Source organism: Corythoichthys intestinalis, chromosome 12, assembly GCF_030265065.1.
Source record: "Corythoichthys intestinalis isolate RoL2023-P3 chromosome 12, ASM3026506v1, whole genome shotgun sequence".
NCBI lineage: Eukaryota > Metazoa > Chordata > Actinopteri > Syngnathiformes > Syngnathidae > Corythoichthys > Corythoichthys intestinalis.
The window spans coordinates 31,616,103-31,643,279 of record NC_080406.1 but is presented as its reverse complement, the minus strand read 5'-3'; the positions used below and the strand labels follow the sequence as shown (position 1 = coordinate 31,643,279).

The 27,177-nt window shown below is 40.2% G+C and overlaps 1 protein-coding gene across 10 annotated transcripts in view; it reads left to right on the top strand.

Moving 5' to 3' along the window:
• The window catches only part of map4k4 (mitogen-activated protein kinase kinase kinase kinase 4), a 59,190-nt gene extending 32,164 nt beyond the window's left edge, over positions 1 to 27,026 (top strand). The window contains exons 4-32 of one of the 10 annotated variants that reach the window (XM_057851683.1): positions 2,510 to 2,635; positions 3,002 to 3,112; positions 3,200 to 3,290; positions 3,372 to 3,502; positions 3,596 to 3,650; positions 4,005 to 4,083; positions 4,163 to 4,338; positions 4,454 to 4,526; positions 6,269 to 6,479; positions 6,709 to 6,870; positions 6,937 to 7,023; positions 8,442 to 8,645; positions 9,059 to 9,202; positions 11,015 to 11,221; positions 12,103 to 12,203; positions 12,327 to 12,484; positions 12,565 to 12,653; positions 13,030 to 13,211; positions 13,301 to 13,418; positions 14,484 to 14,804; positions 16,159 to 16,273; positions 18,303 to 18,470; positions 18,548 to 18,691; positions 22,057 to 22,191; positions 22,276 to 22,376; positions 24,041 to 24,190; positions 24,264 to 24,423; positions 26,094 to 26,233; positions 26,299 to 27,026. In XM_057851683.1, coding sequence (XP_057707666.1) covers positions 2,510 to 2,635; positions 3,002 to 3,112; positions 3,200 to 3,290; positions 3,372 to 3,502; positions 3,596 to 3,650; positions 4,005 to 4,083; positions 4,163 to 4,338; positions 4,454 to 4,526; positions 6,269 to 6,479; positions 6,709 to 6,870; positions 6,937 to 7,023; positions 8,442 to 8,645; positions 9,059 to 9,202; positions 11,015 to 11,221; positions 12,103 to 12,203; positions 12,327 to 12,484; positions 12,565 to 12,653; positions 13,030 to 13,211; positions 13,301 to 13,418; positions 14,484 to 14,804; positions 16,159 to 16,273; positions 18,303 to 18,470; positions 18,548 to 18,691; positions 22,057 to 22,191; positions 22,276 to 22,376; positions 24,041 to 24,190; positions 24,264 to 24,423; positions 26,094 to 26,233; positions 26,299 to 26,382 — 4,023 coding nt within the window. In that variant the 3' untranslated portion in view covers positions 26,383 to 27,026. Of the gene's footprint in view, positions 1 to 2,509; positions 2,636 to 3,001; positions 3,113 to 3,199; positions 3,291 to 3,371; positions 3,503 to 3,595; positions 3,651 to 4,004; positions 4,084 to 4,162; positions 4,339 to 4,453; positions 4,527 to 6,268; positions 6,480 to 6,708; positions 6,871 to 6,936; positions 7,024 to 8,441; positions 8,646 to 9,058; positions 9,203 to 11,014; positions 11,222 to 12,102; positions 12,204 to 12,326; positions 12,485 to 12,564; positions 12,654 to 13,029; positions 13,212 to 13,297; positions 13,419 to 14,387; positions 14,805 to 16,158; positions 16,274 to 18,302; positions 18,471 to 18,547; positions 18,692 to 22,056; positions 22,192 to 22,275; positions 22,377 to 24,040; positions 24,191 to 24,263; positions 24,424 to 26,093; positions 26,234 to 26,298 lie in introns of all 10 variants that reach the window. The other 9 variants (XM_057851685.1, XM_057851687.1, XM_057851679.1 and 6 more) reach the window with 9 other exon arrangements.
• The last annotated feature ends 151 nt before the right edge of the window (positions 27,027 to 27,177 follow it).

Below are 27,177 nucleotides of genomic sequence, written 5' to 3'. Positions count from 1 at the left end.
ACACATACAACACAAAAGAATCCTTGGCAGCATCAACAACAGCATACAAAATGCATACATATGTTGGGACAAACAGACAAAATAAATCTAGTGAGTGAAAAGCAAATACCGTCATTTTCGGACGATAAGGCGCACCTGACTATGGCTAGGTTCATACTACAGGTCTTTATGCACAAATCCGATTTTTTGTCATATCTGTTTTTTTGGCGTGCCCGTTCAGACTCCCTTTGTCCATTGAGACCATTCAAGTATTACGCATGCGCACTAATTCGCAGTCCGACACACGCTGAGCAAGACGTCCCGCATGCGCAGAAGCATCAAAACAAATGACCACTCATGCTGGCTGTCATCCGTGATTCCAGGGATATCATATTTTGCTTTTTAAAAAGAGGACACAAATAACAGACATAAATAAGTTTAGGTTTATATTCAAAGTATATGGATCGATAGCATACACGCACTGTCCGTGCATGTCACACACACACATACAGGCAGTTTGCCCCGACTCTCGGCCGTGTAAGCAATGTTGAAATATTGCTTATATGGAGCAGACAGAAAAGCGATCATTCTCAGGCTTATCCTCAACCCATTTTTATTATTTTTTTATGACTGTTGTCAAGTCCGACCCTTCCTAAAAAGCTGTGTTCAAGGCAAGCTAGGCACTAATAACGCACAGCTGCACCGCTATCGTAGCGTCTCTCTCGCTTTTTGATGACGTAATTGCTGCATGAATTCCGATTTGAGAGACTGGACAGTACAGACCCCCGCGACAGTCTGGAAAAATGTGGCCCAGATCGGATTTGAACCACATACGAAAGTGACCCAGATCGGATTTGAAATGGTCCAGTTCTATGCGACTTATCACGTTCAGACCGTCAAGTTAATGCCTCACTCGAGTCGGAAAAATCGGATTCATGCATTAAGACCTGTTGTATGAACGTAGCCTATAACCCGCCACCCACCAAATTTGACACCAAATTTGGCGACTATACGCCACAGCTGTCCTCACTATATTATTGGATATTTACAGCAAAAGATATTAACCAGTAACACTTTATTTGACAGCGGCATCATAAGACTGTCATAAAACCAAATCAACCCCTATGCAGCTTTGAAGACATTGGCTGCAAAGCTCCATTGCTTCAAGAAGCTTCATTTTGCCATCACTGCTCTCTTGGGGTAGACAGTCAACCTCTGCTGCCACCTACTCTCAACACTGTTGTCGTCCAACATGCCTCCTATCATGCATTGAAGCGCTATGGATGTCAAAATTCATGTTCTGTGCTAATTATTTCTTCAGTTACTGTTCCAGTTGTTTCATTAATTGCTAGTTAAGGTATTTGGTAACACTTTATTTGGCAGTGGCACCATAATAAGACAATCATAATCATGACATGACACTGTCATGAGCATTAATGAATGCTTATAGCAGATGTCATTTAGTGTCATCCGGCAAATTATGTCACTTTTCAATAAATGTAAAAGATACGAGCCGTGTTAAGTCACATAATTTGCCGGATGACACTCAATGACATATGGCATAAGCATTCAGTAATGCTCATGATCGTGTCATGTCATAATTATGACTGTCTAATGACAGTCTTATGACGCCACTGTCAAATAAAGCGTTACCTATTATAACCCAAAGAAATCAACAAATAAGATGCACTGAACTGTAAGCTGCAGGATTCAAAATGAGAGAAAAAAGTAATACGGTACACCCATATATGCCTCAATATTCATATGAATACAGCATGATATGGGTTTTCCTTCATTAAGATAAGTACATTCTTCAATAGGCCTCCATCTTTTCTGGAAACATACATATCTCATTTGTAACCTGGTAGTTAAAGCCTCCATTTCATACACCTCCCGCAACTTATGTTTCCACTGCACCACTGTGGGTGGCTGTGGATTTATCCATTTAATGGTCACCAGTTTCCTGTCCACCATCAATGTTATGTGTAGAAGATACTCCGCGGTGAAGGCCTCTTCAGGGGTTAGATCCAGTATAAACTGTTTTGGGGTAAGCTCCAAGACAACACCCAGGACTCTGTCAATGACATCCTTCACACCAGAAGCATGTAACTTCGGGCAGTCCCAAAATGTATGAGTATTTCCAATGAGCGACATGTTTTTTTGGTGGGCAATTGTTTTTTTTATTTTTTTTAATTAAAAATTAAAAATTTTTTTTTAAAAATGATATTGATTAAATATATTTTCAAATCCGGCGATGACATTCTTGATAACATTCCAGTCTTTATGAGTTGTAATATATTGTTGAATTTTAAGATATATGAACATATCACTATGTGGGATAGGGAATTTCTCTTGGAGATATGCAAATGACTGCAGGATATTCTCACGGAATAACTGGTCAATAATTTTCTGGTTATTGTTCGTTAAAATTTAATTCAACATTCAAATAACAACTTTATAACATTATAAAATAACTTCTTGGTCCGATCCATTTTATTAGAATCTATGATTGTCATTTTGAAAATTTCAGGACGAAGAGGAGGAGATCAAGCTGGAGATCAACATGCTGAAGAAGTACTCACATCATCGCAACATTGCCACCTACTACGGCGCCTTCATCAAGAAAAGTCCACCCGGGCACGACGATCAGCTATGGGTACATTTCCAATAATAATAATAATAATAAAGCCAAATAAACCTACATGGTGTTTTATTTATAGACCCTCAAGACTTAGTTTTATGACTTCCTAGAGAGGTCTTACTCTCACTCAGAAGACTCGTCTAGTGTTTTGTTGCCTTTCTCCAGCTGTCGTTTTGTTGACCTCTTTTACGAGCCTCCCACTAAACGTCAATGCATGTGTTGCTCTTTGGACGTCCTCACACAACTGGATGTGACAGCAAAGTAGAGACAACAAGTTCCCCTTTCACACAGAACCTGCCAATTTGGTCCCTACTTTCTTGCCGTTTGCCCCGTCACGCAAAGTTTACTCATCTGACCAGATTTCCCGGTCATGTGTTTTAGCTGGTGATGGAGTTCTGCGGGGCCGGGTCCATCACAGACCTGGTGAAGAACACCAAAGGCAATACACTGAAGGAGGACTGGATCGCTTACATCTCTAGAGAAATCCTCAGGGTCAGAAAATCCTTAACGTTCTTTGCTTCTACTTCATTTGCAGTAAATGTGTGCTTATATTTTGCTGTGGTTTTGGTCTTTTTCCAGGGCTTAGCTCACCTTCACGCCCATCACGTCATTCATCGTGACATTAAGGGCCAGAACGTGCTACTGACTGAGAACGCCGAAGTCAAGTTGGGTACGGAAACATTAAGTGAATATGATAAATTGCTTGACTGAGCTAGCCAAACATCGTAACATGTGTTCCCTACCTTCTAAGTGGACTTTGGCGTGAGTGCTCAGTTGGACCGAACGGTGGGCCGCCGGAACACCTTCATTGGGACGCCTTACTGGATGGCCCCGGAAGTCATTGCCTGTGACGAAAACCCGGACGCCACTTACGACTATCGGGTACGCAACCCAACTGGGGAACCAATTTGCGCAGACCTCCATAGCTCTCAATTTCCCTAATTTTCGGGGGGTTTTCTCCTCCCTTTTTTCCAGAGTGACTTGTGGTCCTGTGGAATTACGGCCATTGAGATGGCTGAAGGGGCTCCACGTAAGTCCGAAAATATATTAGCCCCTTTGGCAATGGCGTCACAGCAAACTGGTGTGAAACAGTAGAGGACTATGTGAAAAGAGCAGTTAAAGTACCAAAGTTTGTAAAATAAGATGACATGAAGGTTTTTTTCTTTTTCTTTTTTTTTTTTACTTTTGACTCTTAAGTATTCAATTTCACACACTGGTCGTGACCTGTTACACTCAGCTGGAATTCCACCAACAAATTCACTAGTCAATTTCCATTTCCCCATCCTCCATTGGTAACTTACACACAAGTCTTGAAAAGCAGATTCAAACAGATAAAAAGAGGTTTTTGTGGTTGAAATGTGTAATGTTGTTGTTTTTCCTCCAGCGTTGTGCGACATGCACCCCATGAGGGCGCTCTTCCTCATCCCCAGAAATCCCCCTCCGAGACTCAAGTCTAAAAAATGGTGTGCTTCTTTTCTTGCTTTTCAAATGAGCTGTTTAAAATGTGAAATTATTTAACGTCATTTGCCGCACGGCTTGCAGGTCCAAGAAGTTTTTCAGCTTTATTGAGGGCTGTCTGGTGAAGAACTACACACAGCGGCCGCCCACTGAGCAGTTGCTCAAACACCCCTTTATCAGGGACCAGCCCAATGAGCGGCAAGTGCGCATCCAGCTCAAGGACCACATTGACCGCACTAAGAAAAAGCGAGGAGAGAAAGGTGAGGGGACGCGACATGTCCTCAAAGACACTTCCAAAGTTTGATGATAGTCATGCCGGACCCACAGCTTTACCTCCAGAAAGATGACTGATTTTACCCCTCACATCTGCCATAGATGAAACTGAATACGAATATAGCGGAAGTGAAGAAGAGGAGGAAGAATCATCAGAGCAGGAAGGAGAACCCAGGTAAGGACAAACATGGCATGGCTACATACCAAATTTGACGTATGAATACTCCACAAGTGGACAACACATAATTGCACAACATTTGAGCTTTTAGTCAAAACACGGGGGCCAAGAGTAGTGGCCAAGTTTGATGATTCGCTATTAGGGCTGCAACTAACGATTATTTTTTTTATAATTCTTCAATAAGATTATTAATTAAATGATTAATCTGATAAATGTCAGTTTTTTTCAGTTACCTTGTTCATGTTTTTAATAAAGGTTCAGGGTATAAAACATTAAATTAATTTCTCCGTACACAAATCAGATAAAATTCCTGTTCATTCAAAAACAAAGAATGCAGCTTATTGACATTTTTTGTGGGCAAAGCGCTAGTATAAATTGTGTCAATGACTCATTTATTTTCTTTAAACAAACTAAACAATAAGATCGAATAAGGAGGAGACAGACTAATGAATCGGTTCTCTTATTGAAACAGTTGTTCATAAATACAATCCAAATTTCAAAGCACACTCTCTTGTATGACAATTTATAGTTTGAATGGGAGTTTGTGTTGAAAGAAGACTAAGCTGTTATGTGAATGGGTTTATATGGTTGTGGTTTCTATATGAAAAGAAATGGGACAACTTTACTATCTAACAATAACTCAAGTGCTTATATGCTTCTCCAAAACACAATACAAATGATGACTTAAGACACTGATTAGCATAATTGCTAACTAGCTTAGCACTCTGTGCTAAATAGTAACGTCTCATCGACAAAGAACAAAAACAATACAATTTGGTTCATTTACTCACCTCTGACAGAGGCACACTGGATCAAACAACACCCAAGACAATCTAACCCTCGACACGTCATAATATAATTGATTCAGTAGCCTAACCAGAGTCTAGCAGTGAACTCTCTCTCTCTTGCTCTAATCACTGTGGACCCAAACCGGACTGCTAAAAGCTGCCGGCAAAAATCGATCATCAAATTCGTTGGCAACTAATTTATTAATCAATTAGTTGTTGCAGCGTTACTCGTCATAAAAACAGAAAACTCAAATAACTCATCAGATGAATGTTCGTATAATTCAGACCCTCAAGCCAGTTTCACATAGCAACATAAAAATTAATAGACATCTCCATCATGACTAGGCTCACAAAAAAAGTCGCAAAAAACCATAAGAAAAGCCAAAAGACAGAAGATGTCTGCCATTTGGGTAACAAGTAGCCATTTTTGCCATTTTCAGTGATCCTTTGAATATATTTTTAAATGTGTCCCCTTACAAGACTTTTTATGAATAGACACACAAAAAGGTCTCAAAAAGCCATGCCTGAAAAAATACACAGGATTTCCACCATTTTGTTTTGAAGGGCCGTCCTAGGTACATTTTGATTATTTCCAGGGTTACTTAGAATATTTAAAAAAATTCCACCACTAAGCATGTTTCACCTGGGATAATGAAATTTGGTAGACATGCCTTCATGAATAGACTCACAAAAAAGTCTCATGGCATACCTGAAAGACAGGAAATCTGCTATTCTGTTTTAAGCTACCATTTTAGAGTAAATTTGGACATTTCAAGAGTTTTTGTAATTCTTAAAAAGAAAAACCCATGCCCAATAACACATAGTATAAGTGTCAGTGGCCAAAAAGAAAAACCCATGCCCAATAACACATAGTATAAGTGTCAGTGGCCATTTCAAGGGTTCAAACATGGTTCAAACTTTTCAATGACAATCTTTGCGGTGGCTTGGCAGCTCCATCGTCAATGTGCCGGGAGAGTCGACGCTGCGTCGGGACTTCATCCGTCTGCAGCAGGAGAACAAGGAGCGCTCGGAGGCGCTGCGCCGCCAGCAGCTCCTGCAGGAGCAACAGCTGCGAGAGCAGGAGGAGTATAAGCGCCAGCTGCTGGCGGAAAGGCAGAAGCGCATTGAGCAGCAGAAAGAGCAGCGACGGCGGCTTGAGGAGGTGAGCCCATCGCAGTTTTTTTTGGTGAAGGAGGCGCAAAATTCATTCTTGGATTGGCGGTTTTGCTGAGTCATTTTTCCAATCATATCATTTTGTGTTGCGGAGTCATGTCCGTGGTCAGTTTATACTCTAATAACATCAAATATACTGTAACTCATATTTGTGTTCGTCACACATCTGGTATAAGCCAAGCTTTGATGCCTTCGTTTTTGTCGTTTTTACCTGACAGCAACAACGACGCGAGCGCGAGATGCGCCGCCAGCAGGAACGAGAGCAGAGGCGGCGCGAGCAAGACGACAAACGGAGAGCCGACGAGTTGGAACGTCGCCGCAAGGAGGAGGACGAGCGGCGACGGGCCGAGGAGGAAAAACGGCGGGCTGACAGGGAGCAGGTATGATGACGGACGCGTGATGATAGATGGCAGTATTTTAACGCTAGGGCCTCTATGGGTGGGCAGGAGTACATCAGGCGGCAGCTGGAGGAGGAGCAGAGGCACCTGGAGATCCTGCAGCAGCAGCTGCTGCACGAACAGGCCATGTTGCTGGTGGGTCACATATTTTCAGAATTATCAACTTCCACTTTTTAAACTGCGTATGCTACTACATGACCACTTTTTAAATCATGACTTCACCTTAACCATGTATCTTCACTGCACCAGGAAAAGACATGTCCACCCACTTCATGACAACTTCCATGCATACCATAGGAGGAAAAAACATGTTCACATTACAATTACTTATTTCCTTCTGGGCCGACTTTGATATTTTTGAAGACGGCAGGGGAGCCGTTTGCGGTGGAGGTCGGGGAGGGCATTCCCAGGCCCTCATTGATGATGTCACCAGGAAGTCAGTCATCCAGAAGGAAAGGAAGTCAGGCTTTCTCATGTTTTCATACCAGATGTTGCCTAGTCGTAGTAGGAGGCCTGTTGTGATGAAGTCATGAGTCAGTCATGATGTAGTCATGATGTCATGCAGTATGACATAGTATTTGCGGTTAATGGAAGTAAGTCAGGGACCATTTCCCGTAGTGTTGCTTGTCCGTTTTCATTAGCTTCATGCTCTTGTCCACATGTTTAGTGTATGGTCTGGCAATCATTTGTGCGTCACGTCTTACTTTTAAAGTTTTAAGTCAATTCATTTGATGTAACTTTTGTTCATATTTAACTGCATTGAATTTTAAAAATATTATGAGTAACTCAAAATTATATTTATATATACAGCAATATGCCTTAATAACAATATACCAAAATACATTTAATGAAAATGTATGTTTATAGCATTAATAATTGTTATTTATTGATGAGCAGCATTAAAAATAATAATAGTTTAATGAAATTTAAAAGTAAAAAAAATGCATTATTTCATTAAACTCGAAGATGTTTTACTTTTTTAAAATGTGCTTTGTGCTTTTGTTTTACTCAATTACTGTACTTAATTTCTTTAAAACATGTCTTTATTTTAATCAAACTATTTTGTGATTCAAAAAACCGTTTAAATTGGTCTTATTAATTAATATAAATCATTTTATATTCATTTGCATTTCTAAAACAGTACAATTATAGATTTATTTCAATAATGAAAATATTTAAAGAATCAATTTACAAAATAATATATTTCATAAATGTAATGAAATCTCCCCCCAAAAATAAAATTACATATTTCAAAGTTCTGGGTCCATTAAAAGGTGCTGTATTAGTACTATAATAATACAAGTTATTATAATGATTTCTTTTACTTTGCATGTTCCACGATGTAAAATTAAACATGACCCGCATCAACTTTGCATGTTCCACGGTGTAAAATGAAACATGACCCGCATCAGACATTAAAATGGATGCTTAGGCCACACTAAAAATGAAGAAGGAAAAACAAAAAACATGGCTTCTCCTCTTAACGGGTGCAGTGACATCCCAGCACATTCTATGGCTTGATGTTGGTCCTCCTCCTCCGTGGGTGCACTCAGGAGTACAAATGGCGAGAGCTGGAGGAGCAGCGGCAAGCCCAAAAGCTCCAGAAGCAGCTTCAGCAGCAGCAGGCCTACCTGCTGTCCCTGCAGAACCAGCAGAACCTGGACCTTAATAGTCATAAAGGCACCCTCAAAAATCCGGAACACAACACGGGAGCTGAAAAGAAAACGGCGGTGACTGAATGCGAACCGCTAGCAGAGGTGAAAACGCTCGGAAAATCACATCTGGATGAAGCTTCTTTGCTGCTGCTGCTGCTGTGGGAGCTAGCTAACACTATTAACAAGGCTAATCAATCATCTAATTGTGTGATTGATCTTTTGTTGTGTGCTGCAAAGTAGAAAACTGTCTCACATGTGTTGAAAGTGGAACCTGATCCATTCAAAGCCACTTTTCAAAACACGCATGTCTACTCGATGTGAACTTTTTAACATTATAGTAAAAAAAAAAAAACATGTCCCTTCAAGACAAAATATCTAACTTAGGAGTATCACAATATTGTACAAAAAACCGTGTGAATTTTATACTATACAAACCTTTGGGGGAGGTAAGGGACTAACAGCCGATTCATAACACCTCACACTCTTGCCAAGACTTGTTTTTGTGTTTTCTCCAGGCGGACGAACGCTACCGGAAGAACATCCAAGGTTCTCCTCAGTCAGCGCAAACGAAGCCGCCGCAACCGCCAGTTCCGCCCCGATCCGAGTCGTCTTACCCTAATGGGAACGCGGAGGCCATGCACCGGCCTGCGGAGTCACAGGTAAAAAAGAAAATCCGGATATTACCCAAAAAATTGTCAGAAGCCATCCTTTAAACAGCATATTTTGGCATTCAAGTGTCCCTCACATGGTCAATTTGGCCATTCCTCTAAACCGGGGGTTGGCAACCCGTGTTTTGAGAGCCTCATATGAACATCAAAAATCGGATTTCTTTCTTGCATTTATATAATTTCATAACAGCAATGGAAACATTAATTAATATTGTAATGAAGTTAAACTTGAGGTGGCATCATACAACAGAGTAGTCACGTGGTGTGTTGCATGCACTGCAGGGAAAATACACATTAAATCATATAGGCTCATTACCATATTTTTCGGACTATAAGTCGCACCTGAGTATAAGTCGCACCAGCCATAAAATGAGGAAAAAAAACATATATAAGTCACACCGGAGTATAAGTCGCATTTTTGGGGGAAATTTACTTGATAAAATCCAACACAGAACAGATATGTCATCACATAAGGCAATTTAAAATAAAATTACAATAGAGAACAACATGCTGAATAAGTGTACAGTATGATGATGTTACATGATGCTTGAACAACAAAATGCGAATGAGGCCGGTATTTTAACGTAACATAGCTATTAGTTACTCAGATAACTATAGCTATAACATGCTAACAAGTTTACCAAACCATCAGTGTCACTCCAAAACACCAAAATAACATGTGAAATGATGTAATAATGTGTTAATAATTTTACACATAAGTCCCTCCAGAGTATAAGTCGCACCCACGGCCAAACTATGAAAAAAAAACTGCGACTTATAGTCCGAAAAATATGGTATGTATTTTTAGCCGACTTAGTCATTTTGATTTGATTAGGCTTATTTAAGGCTTTTAATTTTTTGCGGCTCTAGACATATTTGTTTTTTTGTTTTTTTATGTCCAATATGGCTCTTTCAACATTTTGGGTCGCCGACCTCTGCTCTGAACGGTCAAATTTTCAGAGCACAAAGTCATTTTGATTTAGTAGCATGAAATTTGACAGGATTATGATAACAATTACAACAAAGAGACAAGAAGCCAAACATGAAGGCAGCTATTTTTTGTTTGAAGCGACCATTTTAGACTCTGTTTGGTCATTACCAAGAGTCGTTGGAATTTTAGAAATTCCGAACCCAAAGCTAATTCAATTTAGAATGAATGTGAAATTTAATTGGCATGTCTGTAATTAACAGAACCACAAAAAAGTATTTAAAAAACACAAAACAAAACAACAACTGTGCCTGACAAGTCAGGACTGCCATTTTGGTTTTAAGGCAGACATTTTGATATATTCCTGGGGCCTTTTAAATTGTTTCAAACTTCAGCCCTCTGGTGGACGTGAATAGACAGAAGAAGAAGCTATGCCCAAAGGTCAAAGGAAGTCTTCCACTTTGTTTAGAATTGGCTATTTTAAAGTAAAGTTATTAAATATTCCAGATGAGGTAGAATGTTTCTGAAGGCAGTTTCACTATATATGACCAAATTTGGTGGGCATGTCGTTTATGAGTACACCCACAAAAAGTGTGAAGCCATTCTCAAAAAAACCTAAATGCAAAAAATGTGGCACAATGTTTGGCTTTTTGTCATTTTAAACTGTCGTTTTAACCTCCTTTCTTCCAGCTTCTTCTCCTTCTTGGTGTTCTAGATGCTCCTGGATACCCTGTCAATCCTTCTATCTTCACGTTTGCTGCTTTTCTAAACTAACACTATGTTCTTTTTTTTCCCCTGATCTAAGATGAAAGGAAATCTTCAGCCTCTGCATGCTTCCCCTTCCCCTCCCAACGTTTTTGTTTTTGTGTGTAAAGGTGCGCGGCCCAAAAAGTGGCGGCAACCCGCCACCTCTGCCTGTCACCGCTGTGTGTCGCTCACACTCCTTCAGCGAGCCTCACCATCTTCCTCCATCTTCATCATCACCCCCACAATCATCATCATCATCACAACACGCACAAGCCCCACCACAGACTAGACCCCATCAAGCGGTAACTCCTACTTCTGCAGAAGTACCACCCAGGGTAAGGATAGGACTAACTGTAGACACTGCTAATAAAGTAGAATAATTATTCCAGACAAAGTAACAGCTATCATCATTCATAAAACCTATAATAGACACATCGGAATAAGTAAGTACATTGTGATTGACTAGTTGTTTTAATTACAGTATTTCAGTAGTCAGGGTTCCTGGTTTACAGTCGTGTGGGCGTGTGTTTTTTTTTCTACTGTGTTGATAGTTGAGTTTTTTTCTGGCTATAACTTTTTAAGATAATTCCACTGTCAACCACTTGCTGGTGGCAGTGGAATTACACTGATACTTTATATTTGTCAAATGAGGAAGAAGGAAAACAGCAAAATTCCAGTCAACAGCGATTAAATAACTCCATTAATTAAAGAATTCCATCAACATATGGCTTTGTATAACTCCCCCAAAAATGACACACAAATTCTAGTAATTAATAAAGATGATTTTTTTACAAAGCTCCTGTAACATAGAAACCTAGTCATGAAATACATTATCAAACAGACTCAATATATTTAGGGTTCTATATACTGTAAATCCTAGTTTAATTATATGGGGAAAAAAACAAAAATTGAGTGAGCATCTTTACCTATCAAATCTGAATCATGTTAGTCACAATTTATTGCATTACAAAATTACTGTCCGAAAAGCATACGCTCTTAATATTACCAATCCTTGACTTGTCCTGATTGCCAGCATCTTCACTAACTGCCCTGAATTTCCTTGTGCACGGCTTTTCTTGCGTTGCGCTTTGCGTGTCAAATTCATCTCAGCGTGGACTACAAACATGATGTGATCACAAGGAGCGAGGGGATGTTGTTTTGCGACTACGTTTCTTTTTATTTGTATCAACTGCTGCATGCTTTCGTCACCAAAAAGGTCCCGGTCAGGACAACGTCCCGCTCTCCAGTGTTGCCGAGGCGAGACTCGCCTCATCGCCACGGCAACGCGCCTCCTGTTATCAACCGCAACACTGGCAGGTAAATGCTAAAGCCACAACCAGAAATACTTTAGAGAATTAGAATAGTCATATGAACAGTAGTCTTCAGGGAAAAAAACTGCCTGTGCACAGCTCATGACGACATTTTGTCCCAACCGTACAGCACGGCCGAGCCTCGACTGCTGTGGGAGCGAGTGGAGAAGATGCTTCCCAGGTCAGCGGGAAGCGGTAGCGGCTCCAGCGGAGGTTCTGGTTCCTCCAGCAGCTCGTCCAGCAACTCCAGCTCACAGGCTGGGTCTGGAGAGAGGTTCAGGGCCCGCTGTGAGTGCCTGCATCAAACATCTGCCACAAAATCATCCCCTAAAAAGCCGTTCTCCGACGCCTTGTTTTCTCCGCGTCAGCCTCCTCCAAATCTGAGGGTTCGCCCCTCCAGAGGCTCGAGAACGCCGTGAAAAAACCCGAAGAGAGGCCGAGACCTGGCAGGCCAGCGGTGAGCGAGGAATGAGTTAGCTAGCCCATCTAGAGCTAGGACACGTAGCTCGAGCTGCACTCGTCGCTTTCCACTAATTACAATAAAACTCTTTGGGTTGTCCTTTACTTGACTCATGTTTTCTCTAACTTTGGACCTGTGTCCACAACTGGCAATTTTTATAAGCTTTCATTCCAGTCATTTTGACCATCTTTCAACTTTTAACCTTCTGTTTGGAATAACTTCCTAACTTTTCCTCCCTTTAGCTCCGACACTTCTTCTAGCTTCTTACAGGCAGGACTGCTTTGGAATAACCCCGCTTCCTGTATAACAGCTCCCTGTTTCCAACTAACTCAGTGTGACCTCTGAAACTTTTTTTGTTGTGGATTTTACCTAGCAGGACCTGACTGCGCTAGCTAAGGAACTCCGTGCAGCGGATGACGTGCGCCCCCCAAACAAGGTGACTGATTACTCATCGTCCAGCGAGGATTCGGACACCACGGACGACGATGACGACGAGGAGGTGGACCAGGAGGGTGGCGAGGAGTCCACGTCGGGCCCGGAGGACTCGAGAGCTGTGTATGTACTGGGAGAATCCCATTTACGGTGAATTAGGGTCCCGGTTGTGGCATTGGAGTGGCAGCGATTTTTGTCTTGGCGGCCAGCAGGTCGTCCCGGCTTAGTAACGGCGAGACTGAGTCGGTAAAGACGATGATCGTCCATGATGAGGGTGAGAACGACGCGGGCTCCACACCGTGCAAAGACAGCACCCTGGTTGTCCGACAGGTACACGTGGCAAAAGACAAAACATCATCTGCATGTTCCTCACCTGGTTTATGGTCTATGTTTGCACATTTCTCATTTCCCCTGCTGTATTGCTTTTTGTTGGCATGCTGTGTTTGGCTGGCTGGACGTTCGAAACGCTCACACCACATCACTAACACAAATATTAACACATTCACGCACATCTTGAGTCTCGCAAAGTAACTGTGTAAAATGACTGATTTGTTGGTAAGTTATGAACCCTTTATAGAAGTACTGTACATTATTCTCTAACATTTTCTAAGAGTGATATATTTTTTTTCTTGTGGATTTGACTTGTAATCTAATCATTCATTAAAGATAATGTTTATTAGCACTCATTGCTTCTATATAATGGTTGGGTCAGATTCCTGGTGAGCTTTAATCAGTATGACCCTTTTCTAAAAGTACTCAAATTAACACTTCATCTACGGAAGTGTCATTTTTGTAAATGAACCATGTTGCCCTAAAATTGGAATTTTTCTACCAATTCTACTCATAAAAACATGCCTTGATTGATGTTGTAATGCAAGAAAAATCTTTTTTGTTTTTTACGCCTAAAATTCCAACTTTATCAGAACAATTTGAATCAATATATGACTTTTTCTCTTAATGTTGAATTTTATTTGTAAAATTATTTAAATAGAAAGTGCTTTTTCTTGTTGTTGTTCCCCTTAATTTGAGGTATTTTTTGCTAAAAGTAGGACTTCTTCACGCCTACGTTTTTAACACAATATAACGTTATTATCAAAGGAAAGTCATAAATCTTGTAACATACTGACAGTTTTCTTTTTTCAATTCTGACTTTCATCTCTGTGTCAGACCGTAGTCCTTGTGAAATAATGCCTTCTCATGAGTTTGGTTGTGACTAACAACAAATTTTAAAAAGGTTTTTTTTTTTCTTTCTTCCAAACTTACTTTGTCAACTAACTTGGCGTTTTGTCCCGCCTGTAGGCTAGTCATCGTAGCCTAGCTAACACCTTCCCTCCCCCCGAGCTGCTCCGTAATGCGTGTAGCAGCAAAGTGGTGTACCCCTCTTTCTACTTCCAGAGCGAACCCAAAAAAAGACCCGCCGGCTCGGGGTCCAGCCCGGGCCTCCTCGCCCAGCACGCCCCCACACCCCTACATCACCACCACCACCACCACCAACACAATCATCACCCTTCCCATCATCATCCGCAGCAGCAAGCGGCCGAGCGGAACGGCTTTGCGGGGCGCATCCACCTCTTGCCAGACCTGATCCAGCAGAGCCATCATTCCTCCCCGTCCTCCTCCCCATCCTCCCCTTCCTCCTCATCGTCCTCCTCCGGTCTGGCCAGTCCCATCGCGTCCCCTCAAAGCCCCCTGGACAAGCTGGCGCTCCTCATCGAGGTACGCTAATGGCTCTCCTGAGCCAAATGTGGGGCTCGAGCTAGCTCTGCTTTCAGGATTTTGTCTCCTCTGTCAACTCGAAACACGTCACCGTAACATATCGCACTATGTAAAAGTGTAGAAATTTTTGCAGCTATGATTCACCACTTCATTCTTGTTAAACTACATACTAATTCATATCACATAAACACTAATATTCTTAAAATTCACATAAGTCTCACAGTGGGAAAATTTGCTATTAAAATGTTAGTTTTCTGAAAAAACAAAACAAAACGTGATTAAATGACATCATTACATGATTCACTTATTGCTGGCCATTGACAACCTTAGATGTCCAATTAATTTTAACTGGGACAACTGGCTGTGAATGCTAAGCTTTCAGTGCCATTGACGGCACTCGACGTCCAATCCATTTTGACCAATGAGTTAAATTTGAAAAAATACTTGCTTTATTTTAATTAAATTACGCATAAATGCTCATCTGTTAGTTTTATCCTCCTAAAATTGACTTAGTTTCTGTGAAATGATGTTATCATTGCAATGTTTGAAAAGAGTTTTTCATTCCGTTTTGCAATGGCAGTACTTCTCATAGTGCTGTGCCTATTTTGTAATAAAATTACAAAATAAATGTGTTTATTTTTGTAAAGTTAAGCTTTTTTTTCTCCTAAAATGACAACTTTATTCTTCCATCGTATTTTTTTAAAATCGCAACTTTATTCCCATTAATTGTAACTTTTTGCCGATAAAAATCACTTGGTTTTGTAAAATTCAAACGTAAGCATCCGCAAGTAACCGCTTTATTCTCAAAAATCACCTCATTCTTAGACTGAAGGACCCTTTGTCTTGTTAAATTACAACTTCATTCTCGCAAGAAGTACTTTTCTCATATTTGTATTTCCATCATGAAAATTATAGCTTTTTGCTAAAAAAATATATTGTCACGTAATAGCATTTTCTCATTATATTGCAAGGGTTTTCCGTAATATTAATTTTCTTACCTAGAATCTTACAGCATCCTTCCAGGAAAGTTAACCATAGGACAGGAAAATTCCATCTATATGTCTTTACTAAACTGACTGGTGTACAATATCCCCCATAGCCATCTATATAAGGCACGGGGGGACGATTTCTGGTGAGTTTCAAACAACATTTAATAAATGTCCAAATACTGTCACAGTCTACAGAAGGAACATGATGGATAGAATGTGTCCCCCATTTTGTTTGCACTCCCTGGAATGAACCATTGTGTTGTTAAAGCATGCGTCTTCCTCATTTTCAAAAATTGTTTCAATAACTTGTCATCATGTTCAAACGATGATTTTGTTCTGGTTGTGTGTGCGCGCACCCCTTGCAGAGTCAGTCGAGCAACAACATGCAGAAACACAAGTCGTCGTCCTCATTCACACCATTCATCGATCCGCGTTTGCTGCAAGTGTCGCCTTCCGCTGGTAGCGCCCTCAACAATGTCGGTGAGTTTGGCAACACCCTTGACACCACGCAGAGCTACATTTTTCAAATTTGCTTTTAATTTTTTTCGTTTTTCTTTGTCATGTTTGGATTTCTGTTAAAATTATGTCATATGTAGATCTCATTGACATTAAAGTACAGTTTTGTTATAATATTTATAACTGTCTCTTGGACTGTTTGTGTCATTGTGTGGTATACCAACTTTTTTTTCCAGCTATAGTATACTCTACTAAAATTTGTATTTCATTCTAATTGAATTATGCTTTGAATTATAGCAGTTATAAAATTAGGATTCTTCTCTCATAATGTTCCTTCCTTTTGTCATGCAATTTGCATTTTTTTTCTTTTTGAGGTTTTTTTCGTTAAAATTAGAAAGCTTTTTCATAAGTTAACTCACTTTTCTCTTGTTGGCATTTTTCCTCATACTATGAAATTACAATTTTCGTTAACCTAAATTTTATGTTTTTGTTTTCTCTTTAAGTTTCTTTCCTGTTCATTCCATACTTGTCATTCAAATGTCGCGTTTCTCTTTTCAAGTTAGAAACATTTACCATTAACATTAACCTGTCATGTTCAGCTGCTTTGACATGGAGAATGGCAATCTGAGTGTCCTTATGGCCTGAACAGTTTTAATGTATAACATGGGAGCACTGTTGTTAACAGTGTTGGAGTATAACAGCGTTATTTTTTTCAGTAGTTAATAATCAAAATAATTACTTTTCCTATCTTTGCAATGCCGTTACCATTACTGAAGATGTGAAGGGGAGCGTTACTACAATTTGGTTGAATGAGGCGCAAGTTGTCTGCTTTCATCACAGCTGTCGGGGAGATATCATAGTGGGAGGAGGGTGTAAGGAAGGGGGAGGTGACGCCAGTGCAAACGTGATGATGATTGGCTAGGTGGCTCGGAGCGTTAGCATAGCATTCGCGTTCTCATTAGCATTTGCATTTGGCGTGAGCGTCATCTTAAACTCTGAACTTTTTTTTTTAATGTAGTTTTTCTGCTGAGTGTGCATTATCATCACCAAGTTGGCGTTGTCCTTGTAGACGCTACAATATAATATACTGTATATACTATTTTATATATTTTTATTATTACCAAAAATAGTCAGTTTCCCTAAACTTTTCTTGAATGACATATCCATGAACCTTTAAACAAAATAGAAAGAATATAGGAGAGGCCGGATATTCCGAGCCTCACCTGCACAATGAAAAATACATGTATATACAAAACTGATTCAGGGTGTACCCTGCCTACTGCCCATAGTTAGCTGGGTTTGGCTCCAGCACACCCATGACCCTTGTGAGGATAATCGGCTTAGAAAATGAATGAATGAATGTATATACATTAGGGGTGTGACGACACACACAAGACATAGTTCAGTACGTACCTCGGTGCGGGTTCAGTACAACAGGAAAAACAAAAAGGCTTTTTTTCTTCTCACAGCATTTAAAAGTTAAATTTTGGATACAGTTACACTGTTATATAGATGACATTTTTTAATTCAATCAGTTAATATAAATCTTAATATAATCTTTTATGTGAAAGATGTTATATAATGTATGGTGTAGTAACCTGTAGAACATGAAAAGTAACATCAGTTACTTTGCTGAGTAACTTATTACTCCTACAATGAGGTAACTGAGTTACTAACGCAATTACTTTTTGGGAGAAGTCATTTGTAACTGTAACTAATTACTTTTTTAAAGTAAGATTAAAAACACTGCATGGGAGTATGATATACTCCCATTGTGGTTATTCATTGTTTCGTTTATTGGGATAAAGCAGCAAGCAGGAAGGGGTTATGGGGGGACAGAAAAGAGAGACAGAGACAGAAGAGGAAAAGAACAAACAACAACAAATGCATTAAATGCCTACGCTACCTATGAATGTAGTGGTGCTAATGTTGACTAATTGTATTTCCCGTGGACACAATGTGGGGGGCCTGACATTTTAACTTAAAGCTGCTGGACTGCCTTCCTATTTCCAACGAATTCATTAAATAGACTTGTATGTCTTATGTTTTTTAGGCTATGGCAACGACGCCCGTCTAGCAGAGGCCCTGCGGGCAGACGCGTCGCGCAAAGGTTCTGTGGTCAACGTGAACCCGGTCAACACTCGCCCGCAGAGCGACACGCCCGAGATCCGAAAGTACAAAAAGAGGTTCAACTCGGAGATCCTCTGCGCGGCCTTGTGGGGTGAGCGCCCCTCGCAAAATGGGAATACTAATTGTAATGTTAGGACTTTAACGCCATAACTTGTTAACTTTTAAAAGGAGTGAACTTACTGGTGGGCACGGAGAGCGGTCTGATGCTTTTGGACCGCAGCGGTCAGGGCAAAGTTTACCCGCTCATCAACCGAAGGCGTTTCCAGCAAATGGACGTGCTGGAGGGACTCAATGTCCTAGTCACCATCTCGGGTATAAACGCACCAACGCCAACTCAATCACTACGCTAAAGTCACTGCTCAACAAAAAAGATTTGCAAAGTTCTACTTTTCACCATGTAATGTTAACTTTTCAACATCTTTCTTCATTGTGTGTTTGGTAATTTTGTCTTAAAATAGAGCTAACAACACATTTTCTCTTAAGAATTTTTTTTTTTTTTTTTTTTTTTCAATTTTCTCCTCAAATGACTACTCGGGAGGTTTAATTTTTCATAAAATGACAGCTTTTTATAGAATTATTATACTGGATTATTATTAGAAAATGGATTGGACATATATCACTGTCAATGGCAATCAATGAAGTACAATTTTTTTTTTAAATTCTCTCTCTAGCCAAAATGCACCCTCCCGCCAATTACTGTAATTTGCGGACTATAAGCCGCTACTTTTTTCCTTCATTTTGAATCCTGCGGCTTATAGTCCACTGCGGCTTATTCGTTAATTTATTTGGGTTAATAGACAACACATGCCTCCTCGCATGCATTGCAGTGCTACAGATGTAAATAACAAACAAAATTTATGTTCAGTTCTAATTATTTATTCAGTTACTGTTCCAGTTGTTTCATTAATTGCTTGTTATGGTATTTAGTAACAGTTTATTTGACAGTGGCGTCATAAGGCTGTCATAAGACAATATTTATGACATGACACTATCATGGGCATAACTGAATGCTATGACAGCTGTCATTAAGTGTCATCCTGCAAATAATGTTACTAACGCCATTTATGTCCAGTTTGGATCTTTAACGTCCATTCGAAAGTGAGATAATTTGCCGGTAACACTAAATGACATCTGTTATAAGCATTCATTAATGCTCATGACAGTGTCATGTCATAGTTATGATTGTCTAATGACTATCTCTATTGTCTCTAGACTCTAATTGTCTTATGGCACCACTGTCAAATGATGTGTTACCAAATACAGTAACTAGCAATTAATGAAACAACTGAACAGTAACTGAATAAATAATTAGCACAGAAGATGAATTTTGATTGTTATTTACATCCTTAGCGCTGCAATGCATGCTAGGAGGCATGTTGCACAACAACATTGTTGACTGTCTCCCCCAAGTGAGCAGTGATGGCCAAATGACGTTTCTTGAAGCAATAAAGCTTTGAAGCCAATTGGTTCAAAGCTTCATGGTGGTTCATTTGGTCTTATGACAGTCGTATGATACCGCTGTCAAATAAACGGCTAATATCTTTTGTAAGTATCCCCAATACAGAACTGCTGCGGCTTATAGTCCAGTGTGGCTTGTCTATGAACAAATGCCGTTTTCGTGTCACATTTATTGGGTGGCGGCCAGTGTTGTTAATCTTACTGAAAAAAAGTAATTAATTATAGTTACAAATTACTTCTCCCAAAAAGTAATTGCGTTACTAACTCAATTACCTGAATGTAAGAGTAATTAGTTACTTGGCAAAGTAATTGGTGATAATCACTTTTTTTTTTTTTTCCTCAAAAAAAAAAAAAAAATTGGCCATACTATGTGAAGTTTTTTGTGGAGGTTTTTGGTACAATTGGCCCGAGCCCAATTCTTTACCCTAATTTACCCTTTACCCTGAATCAACTGTTAAAAGTTGTTAAAATTGCTCCCATTATTGCATTAGTTCCCTTCTCTCTACTTTAGACATATGAAAGTTTTAAAATTGTTTCATCATTTAAAGATAGATTCAAATCAAGATTTTGCCAATTTAGAAGTATTTTAGATAAAAAGTTACTTAAGTTCGCGAGGAAGGTTCTCTACAACAGAGCCGTCCTAAAAAGCCTACTGCTTTAAGATGGCGGCTGTCATTTTGCATCTAGTTATATCTATATACAGTACATGGGATATCTACCATATCTACCATAACATGCGGGCGTAGTTTGTCGGCTATCGGCTACAACATGAATTATTGGAGCTACCTAGCATCGCGTTTGCTCGGCGTCACAACTTTCTTGCCTCCTCCCCGCTCCTGCTCTGCTCTTTCGTCTCGGTGAGTCCGTCTCCCTCAGACTTTTCGACCAATATAGTAACGCATAGTAACGCATGCCTTTCCGTCCTCAGTAACGGTAACGGCGTTGCCAAGATGAGAAAAGTAATTAATTAGATTACCCACTACTGAAAAAAATAACGCCGTTAGTAACGCCGTTATATTGTAACGCCGTTATTAACAACACAGGTGGCGGCTTATCATCAAGTGCGCCTTATAGTGGGAAAATTACGGTAGTTTATCACGAGTAGACGTCCAATCCATTTGAAGGGGAAAGGTGACAGCGAATGAACATTAATGAGCTAGGTAGTGTCTGAATAAGCTATGATAGCAAGTAATAAGGGTAATCAAGTATGAAAATGGAAAACAAAATGCTCGAGTGTTTAACACACATGCACACGCACAGACTGATTACATATATAGAATGGTTCCACATTCACAGTAAGTTATTGTTGTCAATTACACACGCATTGCATGCATAGTGAGTCAAGTGCGACAACAAATCCATTTGCAGTCAAAGGATGTTGAGTAAATGTCGTCTAGTGGCGATGGTGTCACAACATGTAACCTATGTTTCCATTGTGGAAGGAACAAATATGTTTTGCGGTTGGAATAGACACACGTCAAGGAAGCTTTCATCAGTGTATATGCATGTGTGTTTTGCCGCATGGTGAAATACGTCTACAGCCGCCCTCGTCAGTTTGTCGTTATCATGTGACAATTTGACAAGCGACAGGATTTTGATACATGCTGATGTACTGAATTTATCTCAGGATAAATCATGTGAAGTTACCACCTTTTTTGTTTTTTAGTTGTTACAACTGCTTTTGGGTGAAATTTAGATATTCTTTTGAATCAAAGAAAAAATATATACTCTTGTAAACTACAACTTTTTCTTCAAATATGAACTTTTTGACCAGTTTTGTTTTTCATAAAATGTTTAATATTTTTGCCCTGTTTAAATAAATGTGACTGATGTTTTTAGAATTTGAAAAATTCTTCTCATAATTTTGCAACACAACTTGTCTCTCCAAAGATGAGATTTTCTTTTTGAAATTATTAATGTTTTTCCTCCAGAAATTATGAATTATTTGTCAGATATATTATTTATTCTATTTGAGGGTATCAAATTCCCATTTTTCTTTTTTAGAATTTCAACCTTATGCTTTAGAAAATAGGACAATTATAATTTTTTACAATAATAGTCTATAGCCAGTTATCTTTTGTCAAATTACAACTCCCCCAATTCTTATTTGGATTTATTGTTGTAAGATTCGTGTTTTTCCATTTCAGATCCATTTCTCTGGCAAATTAAATGTTTCTGTTCAAAAGTATGTTTGTGTCTCTTATGTGAACGGCATTCAGGTAAGAAGAACAAGCTGCGTGTTTACTATCTGTCGTGGCTGCGGAACAAGATTCTGCACAACGACCCCGAGGTGGAGAAGAAACAAGGCTGGACCACCGTGGGTGACCTAGAAGGTTGTGTCCATTACAAAGTCGGTAAGAGCCACGACGTCCCCCAAGCCTCTTTTTAGCCGCCGGCATCACATTTAGTAGTTGTTGACTTTGAAATTTGATCCACAGTCAAATATGAGAGGATCAAGTTCTTGGTCCTGGCCTTGAAGAACTCGGTGGAAGTCTACGCATGGGCACCCAAACCTTATCACAAGTTCATGGCCTTCAAGGTTAGGAGTTGGTCAGCAGTGGCTAAAATTTGGGATCATGCTAGAACTATGAAGGTGGTTCACTAAAAAGCTCATTCCTAAAGACGTGTGTCAAAAAACAAAGTTCCCTCTTTCATCAATAAAATGCACTTTTTTTTTTTTTTTTTTTTTACTTTTTACATTTTTTGCAAACTTTTGAATTGTACCTTTATTTATTAAGTTAGAGCGCAACATTTTTGTTGTTGTTGATGTTGGTAATTCCAAACCTAAATTCGTCTTTCTTTTGTGTAGTTATGGCTTTTTGTTCAGAAGCTTCATCGCAAGTTATTTTCCACCCCCTGTAAAATTTTACCGATCTGTTTCTTACAAAATACCTTTTGCTTCACAATTTTGTAGATATTTTTCTTGCAAAAAAATATTTTACTTCACGCTTTAAACTTCGGACCCTCAGTCCATCGCGGATTTTCTTCAATTAAAAAATAATAAATAAATACATTATTTAATAGAGATGTCCCGATCCAATCACGTACAGCCTCTCGCCCTCCCTCCTACTGCTTTTCCTACTCACCAGGGCAGCTGCAGTTTGTTTGTTAAAGTTAGCGATGAGTGACAGACGTAGAAGCTTTGATCTTGCCAGAAAAGCATGGGAGTGCTGCACTTCAGTGACGCCAACTCGTTTAGCTTGTTAAACATGTGGCAACTCATTGTGTGTGTGTGTAAGTAAGCAGTGGAGCGGATTTGAGTGGATGAATGAATCAATGAAGCATTTAATAAAAACCAGCATTTTGCTATGTGATTCTTGTTTTAAAATAATTCGGTGGGACGGTAACATGTTTAAAAAATTATCATAATTATTACATTTGAAGTGCTTAAAAACCATTAATAAAAGTATACTTTTTTTTTTCTAATTGTACTTTCGGGAAAAAGGGGAAAAAACATGTCTTACATGTATGTATCTCTTTCCAATGCTGAATCTGAGAAAATACATTGAACACCCACCCAGCCCAAAAATATTTATTTTTAAATGTAAATAAGCTCCGCCTCGACGCGATTTTGATTTTCGGGTGGGGTGTCCCCATTAACGACGAAAAACAAGAACACAATCCTTGTTTTTATTCTCCACTCACTGGCTGCTATTGAGAGTGCTAGACGTCCAATCCATTTGAAGTGAGATGGTTGGCATTCGTTCATTCATTGATACCCTACCACTTTAAATGGATTAGACATCTACTAGTTATAAACTAGTTGGAGGGAGGGTGCATCTATTATCTCCTAGTGAAAGAAGAAAGTTTTTTTTTTTTAAACTTTATTGGCTGCCATTGACAGAGCTTGGTGTCCAATCCATGTGAAGTGGAAGGGATGCCAACGAATGAACATTCGATGCCACCCTCCCTCTTCAATTGGATTTGGAAGTCTACTAGTGATACTAATTTCAATTCACTGGCTCGTCGACTGCCATTGAAAGCGGTAGACGTCTAATCCATTTTAAGTGAGAGGGCTGGCAGCGCAGCCACCCTCCTGCTTCAAATTGATTAGACGTTTACTATTGACAAACACATTTCAATTCACAAAAGTAGGATAAAAATAGCCACATGATTGGACGACTAGCGCCGTCAATGGCACTGAATCATGATCATTCACTGTCAACCCTCCCAGTTCAAATGTTTTCCTTTTGTGGACTGTAGTCTTTTGGTGAGCTCGTTCACAAGCCGCTTCTGGTGGACTTGACAGTGGAGGAAGGCCAAAGGTTAAAGGTGATTTACGGCTCGTGCTCGGGCTTCCATGCCGTGGATGTGGACTCGGGAGCGGTCTACGACATCTATCTGCCCACCCACGTGAGATGCCGCCCGCCTTTTTCTGTTTGTCTGGGACAAACAAGGTGACCAACGTGTATTTTTCTGTTGGCAGATCCAAACGCACATCCAGTCGCACGCCATCATCATCCTTCCCAACACAGACGGTATCGAGCTGCTGGTTTGCTACGAGGACGAGGGCGTCTACGTCAACACCTACGGACGCATCACCAAGGATGTGGTGCTGCAGTGGGGGGAGATGCCCACCTCCGTCGGTGAGACAGAATACACGACAATGACTCAGTAGAGTTGTTCTATTTCAAAAAGGCTTGCCACAATGAATCAATTCATCGAGAACTGTACTGTAATTTTTGGGCTAAAAACTGCACCCACAAACACAGATATCACAATTTGGCCAAAAAATGACTCTGCAATTATGCTATAAGGCTTACGATCTGAAATACTCATGGCTTACAGCTATCAGTGCTAGCCCTAGCATAGCACCTTTGTTGTAGCACGCTGTGGCAACCGTCCTCTTCAAATTAAAACAAAGTCAAAACAACCAGGGCTAGCCTAAAACTGTAATAGGTTAAAGAATCACACGAAGCCTTAGTGGGCAATAAAGTCCTCTGAGTCCTGGTGGTAAATGGCTAATCGGCGCTAGCATACTAAAGAGTGAATATTCAGCTTTTTAAAACAGTTTTTGTGTCGCGACATATAGCAGCATCGGATGAGAGTCCGATTCAGGACTCGAAAATCCCCAGAGTGGCAAACTTTGTTGGCGTTAGTGTAGCAGCTGAGAGCCATTTTATGGCAAATTTTAGATATCAATTCTTTTTAAAAATCATCCATGGTTAGACATAAAGCAATACTCTGTAGCTTTTCAACCTTTATAAAATATTTTTATAATACTTTTGATGATATCTTGACTGACAACTAGTCGAATGACACCTCTTTTATGTCTTGAGGGTGTCTGTATTGCTTTCAACAGCACTTATTAACTTTGAGGAGGGTGGCAGGAACCCTGCCACACAAAAAGAACTATAAATGTGCTGACTGCTTTACGTCATACGTCACGTCCCCCTTTTCCAAATGACAAAAGTCGATCCGAATGCTTTCGTGCAAATTCTGCAAAGATGGCAGAGCAAAGAAAGAGACAAAAAGTTTTGTGCGAGGAGGAAAGAAAATGAGGCTGCTAGGATACTCAAGATTAAACATTGGCCCGGCTTTTGCTCGCTGGCGTGACACCCCCCCGAACCCACTCCGGGTGGGGGGTTTAGCCACACTAAGCCACACGGTTGCTAACCGTCATATATTGTTTTTTAGCCACAACTTTTTACTGTTCATCCTTCACACAGCAGCTGGAAACAGAAATGTTTTGAAATCCATTTCTAGGTGACTGGTTTAAGAGTTTTATGACACTGAGCGGGCGTTGACAAGTTCGGGTTTAGGAGTTAGCCACACGGTTGCTAACCGTCATATGCTATTGTTTAGCCACAACTGCATTCATCACCTTATTACTTTCAAAATTCACACAGCCGCTGGAAACAGAAATGTCGTTTAATCCATCTGCAGGCGACCGGGATATGATGATTTTATGACAGTGCGCGGGTGTTCGCTGGTCCTCATGGGAAACGCAGTCTTCCTAAAGGCTTTTGTCCACCGGTGTCGCTAAAATCGACCAAAACTGAAAAGTTACCTAGAGTTGCTTTAAATGGTTCTTTTGTTCTGGCAACAAGGGTCTTCCTTTGATATCAAATCGGCATGTACCTGAAAATAACTAGTGAAGACGGACTGCATCCTTGGTGGCAACACCATAATGTGGGAATGAAAATATATAGTGTATAAATATTTTTTCAAGAAAATATGACACTCATTTGGTCCATGATTTTGGGGCACTTCCTGTTGGCAGCCAGTGACTTAAAGACCTGTCCTGTTTTTGCAGCCTACATCCGGTCCAATCAAATCATGGGCTGGGGCGAGAAGGCCATTGAGATCCGCTCGGTGGAGACGGGCCACCTGGACGGCGTCTTCATGCACAAGAGGGCCCAAAGACTCAAGTTCCTGTGCGAGAGGAATGACAAGGTAGGCTTAAAAAAGATCTTCTATTATTAAAACGTAAAAATATACGCACGCGTTTATGTCCACAGGTGTTTTTTGCCTCGGTGCGGTCCGGGGGGTCCAGTCAGGTCTACTTTATGACTCTGGGCCGAAGCAACCTGCTCAGCTGGTAGACGTCTTCCTCTCCCTCCGCTTCCTCTACGTCCTGCTCCTCGCTAACACTGGATCTCAGAAGCCCGACACTTCCTCACCGGACCCCGAGTGGATACCGAGGACTCCGTGCAGCCAGCCCCCCGCGAGAGGAGGGCGGAGTCAAATGTGAATTCCCGGAGGAGGAAATTTCCCTCCCCCCAAAAATGTTCTGGTGCTCGTCATCGTCGTCCTCGTGGCTCCTCTCGGACTTTGAACGTCTTTAACCGCCGGAAAAGTTTTAACCAGTCAGTAAATGTTTGTCTTTGTTCTCGTGTGACCGGGATGATGATGACGATGAAGCTGAAATGCGTCGCCACGGTGATGCACAATGAGGGCGGGGGACTCTTTTACGGCAGAAAGTGAGGGTGAAAAAGGACAAAACAGATGGATTCCAGAGTCATAGTTTTTTTCTTATTCCTCCAACACGAGCGTGAATATTTGTCGCTTATCTTATTTTTGTTTTTATTATTAATATGAATAATATTATGATTATTTTCCAATGCACATCCACCTGTTCCCCCGACCGTCTTGCTTGCTTCCACCCACAGAGGGCGACGTGCTGTCTGCACAGAATGTGTGCGTACCAAAAAAAGAAGTCAATAAAGTTGTGTATGTACAAAGTGTATCGGTAGGAATAATATCTGTCAATAGGAAAAAAATGATTTATTGATGACACTGTGTGTTTGTGAAGCATGAGATGATGATGATGATGATGATGGAAGACAAAAATTATTGATCTGAGCACCAATCACTTCTTACCATAGCAACCATGAAGA